The sequence below is a fragment of the Herpailurus yagouaroundi genome, unplaced genomic scaffold (genome assembly GCF_014898765.1).
Source record: "Herpailurus yagouaroundi ecotype Mexico unplaced genomic scaffold, PumYag 210, whole genome shotgun sequence".
NCBI lineage: Eukaryota > Metazoa > Chordata > Mammalia > Carnivora > Felidae > Herpailurus > Herpailurus yagouaroundi.
The window spans coordinates 21194805-21207126 of NW_024412441.1; the positions used below are offsets into that span (position 1 = coordinate 21194805).

The following is a 12322-nucleotide window of genomic DNA, read 5'->3' on the forward strand; positions in this document are numbered from 1 at the left end:
TGCCTGGCTGTAGGCACATTTGCATTGCTGTTCTTGTATTATCGAAATAAATAAAAATAAAAATAAAAATAAAAAAATCGAAAAAAATAAAAATTTGATACTGATCACAATTTGATACTGGTGGTGGTTCGGGGCACGGACGTGAGGTGCCGGCAATTGCTGGCTGCCTGACTCTGGGCACGGTTTCTCACTTGGCCATCAGACAAGGGCCCACCTCCCAGGGTTGCTGCAATGACTAAACAGGGTACGCCTTACCGATGGCTTGGCTCGTAGCAGGCCTGGCACTCAGGAAATGCTCCACTGATTCATGGTCCTTGCATCTGCTGGAAGCAGCGTGGACAGCCACTCACCCTGGTGGAGAATGGAAAGAAAACTATATAGAGATGGCTGGGTCCTTCCAGAAAAACTGTACAGCACTGAGAAGAGGGAGAGGAGGTTGGAGTCAGACAGTCCTGGCTTTAGTACCCATAGGTCCCCAGGAGTGTGCACATCCGAAGAGCTTGCTGAGGTACAGGTTTCCGCATGGAACACTGAAGCATTTTCTTCCTTGCAGGACAGATACAAACACTAAATGAGATTTTTTTAAGTATGTAAAATGCCTAGCTTGTAGCAAGAGTTCAATTCCAAGAATTTCTGTAATTAAGTAATTATTTTAGAAATAATTGAAAATAATTGAAATAATTAAATATTTAGTAAAAAATCACTATCAAAATGTCACAAAGTATTGTGACCTGTCATCATGTGCGGGGAAAACGTTTACGTTTGTGTGTATGTTTTCAAAGGGGAGAGTTTGGTGTGAATGTATGTACACCACAGTCGTTATAGGTGGCTCAGGGCCACAGTTTCTCTCTGGCCTAGATCCTGCATTCTGAATTTGGGATTTTCTCCCAGGATTCCAGGTTCTGAGAAAGTTGAAGTTCCCAGATATAGCCACCAGGTGGCGGAGCGATTCCTTGCCAGGGTGTAGTGAAAATACAGGTTTGGAAGCCAGAAGTAGCGTGGGAAGCTCAGATAGGGTCAGCAGTTTATCTGGAAGTGGTCAGGAGGATGTAAGACTTCAGTGAGGGGCAAGAAGGCTAGGGAGGTGAGTCACAGCAGGAGAAGGAATAAAGGAAATGTGTCAGTGAAAGGTACCCATGTGACCTGGGTAGGGGCTCTGGCCCAAAGCCCACAGATAATTCATCCATTCTTACCAAAACATTTGTTGAGCACTTACCGTGAGCCATAAACAGGGCACGGTGTGAAATCAGCCCCCTCAAGTAGGTCACAGGAGGAGTCTGACACATAAACAAATGACTAATATATAATGTGAAAATCACAAGACATGATGCCACCATCTCTTTAACCCTTATGATGAGCCAGGCACTTTATAATTTCCCTACGTTGCATATGAAGAAACTGAAATTCAAGAAATTCACTCGTTTCCCGAATTCACAAAGCTGAGAAACAATGGTTTCAAAGGCTATGTTAGGAGTGCTTTACCCATCATTACTCCTCTACTAAAAGAAGACAAAACAGCCCCGCTCCTTTAAAGCTCACCACTTGAAGTTAGTCTCGGCAAGCGTTGACAATAAGATGGTGGGCACTCCCCAGTGGGCTCAGGTGCCCCTCTTTCCCTCCCCTCTGCTGGCACCGCCCCATCTCCTGCCTACTGTTCATTCACTGTCCAAGGCATCTGGCTCACCCTACCCACCATCTTCTGGTCACCCCAGCTGCCTCTCCCACAGCCACAGCCTGGCCTTGGTCATCACTGACAGCTCAGCTCTAGAGAGCACTAGCTCACACATCTCCCTATTTATAGTGACTCGGCCTTCCCTCGGGTTGGCTTAAGTACAGTTGGCTCCGCAGCTGTGAAAATTGGTAAAAGGAAACCTCGTTTAAAATGGCGTGAGGAGGCCAGCAGGGGGAGCTCTAACGCCCTACCACTGGTTGTCAACTGCAGACCCAACAGGAACACTTACCTTGCACGTAGATACTTGAGTTAGCTATGGCTTCAGGGGCTTCAGAGTCGAGGAGGGAGGAAGGGTTCTCTCCTCACCTCTCCAACAGCCCAGCCAATGAGAGACTCACAACTCAGCCAATGAAAAGCCACGGCACTTTGAACTCCCAGTTTACACCTGTGACTATTTCGTTTAAAACAACCCCCCCCCCCCCATTTCTCCCACTCCTCTATGAATGACAGGTTCTGTCCTTTGTGTTGTGTTGTGGGTTTGCCTATGATTTTGCCATGGCTTGCTTGTTCCGAGTTGCCATTCTCTATTTCTGAATAAACCCATTTTTGATAGTAAAATAACTGACAGTTTTATTTTTAAGGTTAACACAGCTATTCTTTGCTTCACTGGGTCCCCTTACAGCTAGTCCAGCTTCTCCCTGCATCAGCCTCTCCTGACTTCACTTCCTTCTTTCCCTGGTTTACCTCCCATGACGCCGCATACCAGCCACGTTTAAAGAACACCGGAAGCTCCCCCCTCATCTCGCTCTGTTCCGTGGTGCTGGCTTCTACCCCGCTAACGCCTGTCCTCGCTCAGGACTGCATCCCGCAGCAGTGCTGGGAAACCTTGCAGCAGGGGAGGCTGTTGGGCGAGGAGAAGGGAAGGGGAATAGGACATTTTGAAAGGAGGCGAGGGAGTGCTCATCGCAAGGGTTCAGAGTTCTCTGGGAGGGGAACAAGGGTGTGGGCTCCCAGGGCTGGACTGTGGAGATGTCTGACAGCTGCTTAAGAGAATGGGAAACACCCGAGGGGGATTTGGGCAGCGTGGAGGGCCCAGGTGAGGATGTGGACCCTGGATCTAAGGTGTGACCAATTGTGTGCTTGTGGTTTTCCCTGTTAACACTTGGCTGCAGGGACGGACAGTGAATTTATCCAGGGCAGGGTTTTGACATGTGGTTCCAACAGAAAACAGTGGGGATATTGGGGATACTGGCCGAAGTGCTGGAGAGAATCTACAGACATTACCAGATTACCTGGTTTAAAAACTTGCTTGTTTACTTATTGTTTACAAAACATAAACTTGCTGAGGGCAGGGCCTTGTTCTCCATGTAATCCTACATGTTGTGGTCACCTTCTTGAGTAAGGGAGTCAGACGCTGAGAATAAAGAACCTCAGGGTTCTGGCAGAAGGACAGGAGGCTAAAGGAGAGAGGGTGTGGTTCAAGGTCTGAATGCACAGTTTCAGAGGCGGGTCACTGCAGGAGACTTGCTCAGGGTATGGGGGCCTGAGGTCCAATGCAGATGGGTGACCAATCCATCTCAGTTTGCCCAGACTTTCTGGACTCCACCACTGAAAGACCTATGTCCTGGAGAACCTTCAATCGTGAGTAAATTGGCCAACTGGTTACTAAATGGAGAACAAGAATATCTCCGGGAAGCCAGAATAGTGGTGGGTGGTCTATGGAAGCTGCAGGATTGATCATTCTTGTGAGCTTGTCATTTTTTGGCACACTCCATGTGGGACTCCTTAGGCATGTTTTCTCAGCAGTGAAAGGGAGCTTTTTCATAGCCCTGAAGTCTGGGAACAACAAGTATGCTAAAAATGGCAAATACTTCTGAGAGTGGCAACACCAAAGTGTGGCTACATCAGCATTTTCAAGTCTGCCAATTAAGTGCATTGTACTTAGAGCCTTAAAAAATCACATCAACAAAGCTCCCCTGCAGATTCTTTCCTTTCTATAGGAAATTTAACTGCTGATTTATTCTAATAGCATCTATTTTCTTAGAAATCCAGTAATGTCAATTTGCAATATTATATGAAAGGACTGTACATAAATATCATAATTTTATTTAATTGAGCATGAGAATCATGTCAAGAATGAAATAGTCTTTGGTTAAATAGACATATCTAGTGTTGAAAATAGATTTAACACTCCACATGCATCACATAACATAGACAAACCATAGCTTTGTTATAATTCAAGTTTTATAATTGCTGTTATAGCAATCAAATATGCATCAATAAATTATTCCAGAGAAGTTTTATTTTCAGAACAGAATTTGATGGCTAAATTATTGAAAATGAAATACAGATTTTCTGGAAAAACTGTAGAAATACATTTCAACCAAAGAATAACTCTTTTATAATTAATCAACATATACAAGGTATACTGAAGCAAGTAACATCAGAATTATACTCTCTGTGTCACCATCATAGATTTGTACAATCACTGTAAATAAACGTGGGGATCAGGATAGCTATTCACAGAAACAGAAGAAGAATACTTTCCCGGAATATTTAAGAATATTTCAGGAAGATTCATGGAAATATAGTTCTTTGTTATAAATATCAGTGGAGAATCGTATGTGGAGACTTGGATTCCTATATGCACCTATAGCTTACTCAACATGCTTATGTCAGAAACTTGAAGATATTGTCCCCTTCTAAGTGTCCCATGTAAAACCAATACAGAGATTTGTTGAATTCTTATTAATTTGTACTCAGTGTTAAATTGAATACATTTAGAAAACTTAAATCTTCTATCACTTTCACAAATGCATAGGTTGATGGTTGACAAAAGTAAACTAATGTTGTCTGTTCTGTTAGATTTTGGCACATGGCTCAGTTCTTCATTTCATTGGGGACTAACAAGATGTAGCATAAATGCCTTATTAAGTAAGCTAAGCCATCAATTTTATTTGTATTAGACTTTTTACTCTGAGATAATTGCAGAAATTGTAGATTCACATGCAGTTGTAAGAAATAATACGAAGAGATCCTGTCTGCCTTTTACCCAGCTTCTCCCAATGGTAATATCTTGCAAAACTATACCATATCACAACCAGGATTTTCATACTGGTATAGTCAAGATATAGAATGTTCCATCCCAAGGATCCTGTGTGTTACCCACCTCTCTCCTTCTCCACCCTCCTCCCTAGCAAACTCTAATCTGTTCTCTATTTCTAGAATTTTGCATTTCAAAATGTTGTATACATGGAATTCTACAGTATGTAACCTTGTGGGATTGACTTTTTCACTCAGCATAATACTCTGGAGATTCATCCAAGCTGTTGCTTGTATGAGAAATTATTTTTATTGCTGAGTGGTATTCCATGGCACGGATGTATCATATGTTTCACCAGCCACCCATTAAAGGACATCCGGTTGTTTACAGTTTTTGAATATTATGCATAAAGCTGCTATGTATATTCACGTACAAGTTTTTGTGTGAACATACGTTTTCACCTCTCTGGGACAAATGCCCAACAGTGCAATTGCTGAGTGGTGTGGCAGCTGCATGTTTAGTTTTATAAGAAACTGCCAAATGGTTTTTCAGAGTGGCTGTTCCATTTTCATTCCCCTCAGCTATATAAGACTGATCCAGTTTCTTTGCATCCTTACTATTATTTGGTGTTGTTACATTTTTAGCAATTTTGATGGGTGCTTAGTGGTATCTCATTGTGGTTTTAATTTGCAGTTCCCTAATGATTAGCGATATTGAGTATCTTTTCATGGGCTTATTTGCCATTTGTACATCTTCTTCAGTGAAAAGTCTGTATATGTTCTCCATTTTTTAATTGGATTTTTAAAAAACACCGTTGAGTTTTTGTGAGTTCTCCATATATTCTAGATACCAGCCCTTTGTTGGAAATGGACTTGCAAATATTTTTCTCTCAGTCTGCATGTAGCCTGTCTTTTCATTCCCTTAACATGGTCTTTTTCAGAGCAAAAGTTTAAAATTTTGATGTAGTGCAATTTATCCAACTTTCCTTTATGGATTATGCTTTTTGGTGTGAAAATACTCTTTGCTTAACCCTAGGTCCCTATGATTTTCTACTTTTAAAAAAATTTTATAGTTTTACATTTTATGTTTAGAATTATGATCCATTTTGAGTTAATTTTTATACAAGGTGTGACAGGTAGGTTGAGGTTATTTGCCTGTGGATATCCCATTGCTCTAACACATTTACTGAAAAGACTATTCTCCCTCCATTGAAGAGGGAGTATACCCAACTGAGTATATTTGTGTGGATCTATTTCTAGATTTTCTATCCTGTTCTATTGATGTATGTGTCTGTGCCTCCATCAATAAATACCATACTATCTTGATTACTATAGCTACATAATAAGTTTTTATATTGAATAGAGTGATTTCTCCTACTTATTTTTCTTTTACAAGATTGTTTTAGTTATTCCAAGGCCTATGTCTTGGAACTCTTAGAATAAACTTGAATATGTCTACAAACTTTGCTGAGATTTTGATAGAAATTGGATTAAATCTATAGAAAAATATGGGGAGAACTGACATCCTTGCTATTTTGTGTCTCCCAATCCATGAACATGGTATATCTCTTCATTTATTTAGATCTTTGATTTCTTTCATTAGTATCTTTTAATTTTCAGCATTTAGATCTTATACATGTTTTGATAAATTTATACCTAAGTATTTATTTTCTTCAGAGTGATTATAATGATATTATGCTTTTAATTTTTGTTTCTACTTTGTTCATCTTTAATATTTAGAAATATGATTATATTTTGTGTGCTGATCTCATATCCTGAAATCTTGCTGAACCCACGAGTTCTTTCTTTTCTTTTCTTTTTAACAGATTCTTTGGAATTTTCTATCATGTCACATGTAAACAGAGATATTTTTATTTCTTTCTTTCCAATCATATGCATTTAATTTCTTTTTCTTGCTTTATTGCCATGTGTAGAACTTCTGGTACAGCCTTAAACATTTTTATCAGTGTAAATGTCTGGAGATTTGCTAAAATGCACTGGCCTGAATGAGGCCCATCATTCTCAAACAAGTGCATTTTCAACACTTTTCTTATCATCCAACCTGTCTAGAGTTCATTTCCTATAATTTGGATAAATAACTGATAACATTCATCAGTGGTTATAAATGGCACCCACACTACAAAGTCCCTTGAAGCAACAGAGAGGCCTTTAATGAGCTAAGTGGAAACTGCTTATAAAAGCAAACTTAGCATAGGAATATTATTCATAAGACAGAACCAGGAGGTAGTGATGCTCAAAGAATTAAGGTGTGAGGTTGACTTATGGAGTATGTGGTATGTCCTTCCAGTTGTCCCCTCTTACCTCTAAATTGGTGATAGCAGTAATTTTAAACTCAGAAGTATGAAATACCATCAAAATTACCTTATTCTTATATATTAGAAATTGCTAGGAACTCTTCTGAGAATTGACTTTTGACAAATAAAGACTTCTGTGCATCTTACTATGCTTTTAGTAAAAGGCACTTAAAAATATTTTGACATCTCAAACTCTGTTCATGTCTTAATTTTTTAAACAAAAATATGATCATTAATAACATTTTTACTTATTTTAAAAATGTATATTTCCTATATATAGTGTTGCGTTTTTATGTTATACGATGTACCTAACCCACCAGATAGGGTTTATGGCCATTATGAAAAGACAGAAAATGGGGTACTGCTTGATGCTTTATAGACTTCAATATAAGAGGTCTTGGATATATACACATAGGTCCTTAGAGGCCTTAGATGTGTACTCAGGTACAATGTAGTTTCTTGAAAAACCAGGAGCTCCTGCACATAATTTGTAGAAACATTTTAAATCTGTAGTAACAACCAAATTTCAGAGACGAATTTTTGTTTGTTTTGGTAGTTAACAGTGACAAATCAACACAGGCCGGCTAGTCATCACTATACTGATTTTGCCGATTCAATGAGCACCTGTGCATTTCAGTAACTCTCTTGTCTTTTTCTCAAGATTGGAAACGATCTAAGTACCACTCTATCCATTGTGCGTAGTGAGTTCTGGAGTCAGGTCTTGGGGCATGGACCTAGCCTCTCTGAGCCTCAGTTTTCTCATCTGTAAGTAGCAATGATGATGTGACTCTCATTGGTTATAAGGCTTAAATGAGATGATCTTGCCAAGGGCCTGGTCTAAAGCTGGGCAGGGAGTGTGCCTTCAATTACTGACTTCTTTGCTTCCTCTTCTTACACTTTGTCCTGTTTCCTTCCCCTCTTCAGCCTCTCCCCTCTCCTCTCCACATACCACAGAATGAGACACTTCTTATTTTGGATGCCACACCTCATGCCTGAGAGAAGGGAACCCTCTGTCAGAAGCACTAACAGTGGGGGTCTGGAGAGCTTGTTGCTGAGGCTGTCCCACCTCATTAGTGTATTCCCATGGCCTGTTTACACAGATAGGGCTGCGCACAAGACTCTGTGTTCTCATGCCATTTTCATGTTACAGCGCGACCAAAGCTTCATAAGTAACTGATACATTCTAGCAAATGTGACTTCATAGTGCACCTGCAGTTCAGTACATGGCGATGGATAATCCGGAGACAAACAGTCCTGCATGCTCACCCCAAACTCAAGACTGACCGTGTGATGCACTTAGTTCCTTCATGGTTGCAGTGAGTTTCGAATCAAGACTGCTTTGGGCACAGCAAGCAACAAAAACACTCTCACAATACAGTGCAATCACATTGCACATACTTTTTTTTTTTTTTTTTGTCCTAAGGAATGAAACGGCAACTGTCTCAACGTGTCACTTTGACAACCAACAATGTTTCTCAAGTCGGTGAGACGGGTGTGAATACGATATGAACAAAGGCTATATATGTGAGTACCTGTGTGGATTGGGAGTTTGCAAATGACCACTTTAATATCCAGTCTGGCACAGGGTTCCCTGGCCACCCTCTCTCGTTCGGCTGTGAGGATGACAGGGCTGCTGCGAACCCTGGCCACGAAGAGTCAGCAGTCAGTCGCCTTCGGCAGCAGCACTTAAAAGATTTTCATTTCACGCAAACACCGAGCGCTTTCCTCTTACTGCATCAGGCCTTTCTTGGAACTGCCTTGAAGTATTCCTCCCTTGAAATGTCGGATACTCCACCATACCATTTCTGAAGCCAGATATGTTCTATCTTCATCTTCATAAAGAACCACTCATACTGACGAGGCCACTTCCTCAGAACTGGGTGTCTGCAGAAATAAAGGAGAGGTCACGACACAGCTGCTCTTATCAGGGAGTGTCCCCCCCCCAGGGCACCGCTCCAGAGTTGGCGTATCACTGGACAGGTCATCCAGCCCTTCAGACTCCAGGCCCCATTTGGGCTGAAGCCAGAGGCGGATGCCAGGGAGCCAAGGATGGGGACTGGGGCAGCCTTAGGAAGGCAGGAAACTGCCATCTCCACAGAGGGGCAGCCCAGTCTTGCACCAGGCTCCTTTGTTCGGATCCCTGGCGGGCTGCTGATGAGCTGTGGTGCTTCATGGGCTGTTTGCCCTCTCAAACCCCGGTCTCCTCACCGTCAGGGGGGCCGACAGTGACGGTGCTCTGATTGTGGGGCTGCGGGGGGAGCAAACAACTCTGCACACATAAAGCACCTGCACAGAGCAAGTGCTCAGTGAATGCCGGTTGCTGTTATCAGGAAACATAAAGAAAGGCGTTATGCATCTCTGTCTCTGTGAGACGTCAAAAGAATTGCGGGCCTCCGAAACAAATCTGCTCAGGGGGAGATTTCCATTCCTGCAGCAGGCTTACAAGTGTTGAACCAAGTTGAGAGTCAGACAGAGTGGACAGGGAACATCACATTCCACCTTCTGCTTACTGACTTGCTTTCTCTCTCACATGTAACCCTAAACACAGGCACTGCCAGTACAAAGCCTGACGTGGGGCTCGAACCCATGAACCGTGAGATCATGACCTGAGCTGAAGTCGGATGCTCAACCGACTGACCCACCCACGTGCCCCAGCCCACTTCTTTTAAACTTCATAAAAATTGGGGCACCTGGGTGGCTCAGCCGGTTAAGTGTCCGACTCCTGATTTCAGCTCAGGTCATGATCTCATGGTCGTGAGATCAAGCCCCATGTCTGGCTCCACGCTGGAGCCTGCTTGGGATTCTCTCTCTCTCTCTGCCCCTCCCCCACTGGCATGTGTGTGTTCTCTCTCTCAAAACACATCAATAAACATGAAAAAAAATAAACTTCATAAAAATAAAAATTTTACTCATATCTAAAAATGTTACAAAAATTCGAAGACCAAGTGCAGACTGGGAAGAACATTTGCAACAATGCAGATGCAATAATAGGCTGCTGACCTTTTATAAAAAATATTATTTTGAAATAACCGTAAACTCACAGAGAAGTTGAAAAGTACAGTACAATGAACTATTTCTTTCCCCCTAAACCATTTGGAAATAAGTTGGAAATAAGCTGATGTGATGCCCCAATACTCCAAATACTTGTGCAGCCAAGATGATAAAAGGTTGTTGTTATTGTTATTTTCAGCAAACACGTTTTGTACTTGCAGCCAGAACACATTTTGGCACCTGCAACTATAACAAATCCCAGGGGGCACTGGTTTTGCATCCAGGCAGTGAGTGGCAGGGGGAGGGACCTGGAGGAGACTGACAGCAGGGGTTTAAAAGAAGGTAAAGATAAAGTTAGTGGAAGCAGGAGGTAAAGGCACCCTCGTAACATGGTGGTGGAAAATTCAGCAACACTGTGCCTACAGAAAATACGGAATGAATTTAATGAACTCAATGGTCTCCCTAGGGTTTTGACCTAGTCTCACTGCCTATCATAACATGAAAGAGGAGGGTTTAGAAGGAAAGAGGACAGCTGGGCCGGGGAGCCTGGGTGGCTCAGTCAGTAAAGTGTCTGACCAGCTCAGGTCATGATCATGGGGTTCATGAGTTCAAGCCCCACATCAGGCTCTTTGCTATCTGCACAGGGCCAGCTTTAGATCCTCTGTTCCCCTCGCTCCCTGCCCCTCCCCCTCTCCAGAAAATAAATAAACATTAAAAAAAGAGGACAGTGAAGTTAAAAAATAAATCACACACACACACCCCTATGCTCTTTTCTCAATCTATGTACTGAAAACCACACGTTCATGTTGATATATCCAATCGCAATCCAATTCCAGAGTTCACTCTCATTTTCTCCGTTTACGTGTAAAAAACCCCTTCCTGTAGTGTGAGAAACCAGGCTTCCCCTGTCCTTACCGTGTTTACTTATTTGATGGTTCCCCTGTATGTAAAATCTTTCCACCTCCTTTGGGGTGTGGGTAGCTCCTGCAGCTTACGATTTGCTTTCGTCTTACTCATCCACTAACTAACACGAAGTGTGAATCTGCCTGTTTTCATTGCCTGTGCCTCTGGGAAGACACACACAGCTCCTAGCCCTGGCTCCACCCTTCCACTCCCTGCTGCCCTCCCTGCACAGACACCCTCCTGACCCATGGGAGACCACCCCGCCAAGCAGGCACCCTCCTTACCTATCAGGAGCTCTGGGCCTCCCGCCTCCTGCTAACTGGTCTGCCCTCTGGCACATTTTGATCCCTACAGCGGTGATTTTTAAACTTTAGTAGAAATGCTAATTTCCTGGGACCTGCTTTTAAAATTTAGATTGAGTCTTACATCCAGAGAATCTGATTCAGTAAGCAGGTCAGGGCAGGAGGGTGGGGGCAGAAAGCCTGTCTATGCAAGAATCCTCAGTGGGTCAGATGTAGGTGTGAGAGGACCACACTGAGAAGTGTTCTTTCACTTCTGGATGTATGAAAATGTCTGTTTTCTGGATTTCTCTACAAAGCCTCAATTATTTACTTCCATGTTTTAAATTTTTTAATGTTTATTTATTTTTTGAGAGAGAGAACAAGCCAGGGAGGGGCAGAGAGAGACAGGGAGAGACAGGGAGAGAGAGAATCCCAAGCAGGCTCCACCCTGTCAGCACAGAGACAGACACAGGGATCAAACTCATGAACCATGAAATCATGACCTGAGCCAAAACCAAGAGTTGGATGTTAACTGACTGAGCCACCCAGGGGCCCCTGGTTATTTCCATATCAAGGCAGGGTGTTGTAGAGGGTTGCAAGTGCACAGGGAAGAGCGCCTGGAATCCCTCAGTGTGGGGTGCTGTCTAAAGGCAGGGTGAGGCCACGGGAAGACAGTCTGCCTGGCCTCTGCTGTCACCTGCAGCATGTTGCTGATATCACAGCTCAGACCTTCACTATCTATGAGAGGCATAGATACACTATGCCTCAGAGGCATCACATGGCACAGTCCTGACTTCCGCTTTTTATTACAGTGTATTTCTGGACAAACCAACTTCAAAGCATATACAAACCTTGAAAACATGGCTTGCTTGGCAAATTCTACTTCTTCTGGAGACACTGCAGTCATCTGGCCAGTGAGCGTCAACCGGGCACATCGGGGGTCTTCCGGGTCGACGATATTTTTTCTGCATTCAAAGAATGTTTTTCACTTATTAAAATGATGATAGAACATAAGCCTGAAATACCAAGAATTTTATTAAAAATTAAAAAGAGCAGTCACATGGCTGGGTCTATCATTGAAGTTTGTACACTATCTATAATTACTTTAAAACACTTTG

At 42.6% G+C, this 12322-nt stretch overlaps 1 protein-coding gene across 1 annotated transcript in view; it reads right to left on the minus strand.

Moving 5' to 3' along the window:
* Positions 1 to 3753: 3753 nt before the first annotated feature.
* Positions 3754 to 12322, minus strand: part of CREG2 (cellular repressor of E1A stimulated genes 2) — a 39770-nt gene continuing 31201 nt past the window's right edge. The window contains exons 3-4 of the mRNA XM_040454059.1: positions 12056 to 12169; positions 3754 to 8913 (exon numbers count right to left, since the gene is read on the minus strand). Of these exons, the coding sequence (XP_040309993.1) occupies positions 8766 to 8913; positions 12056 to 12169 (262 nt within the window). The 3' untranslated portion in view covers positions 3754 to 8765. The remainder of the gene's footprint in view (positions 8914 to 12055; positions 12170 to 12322) is intronic.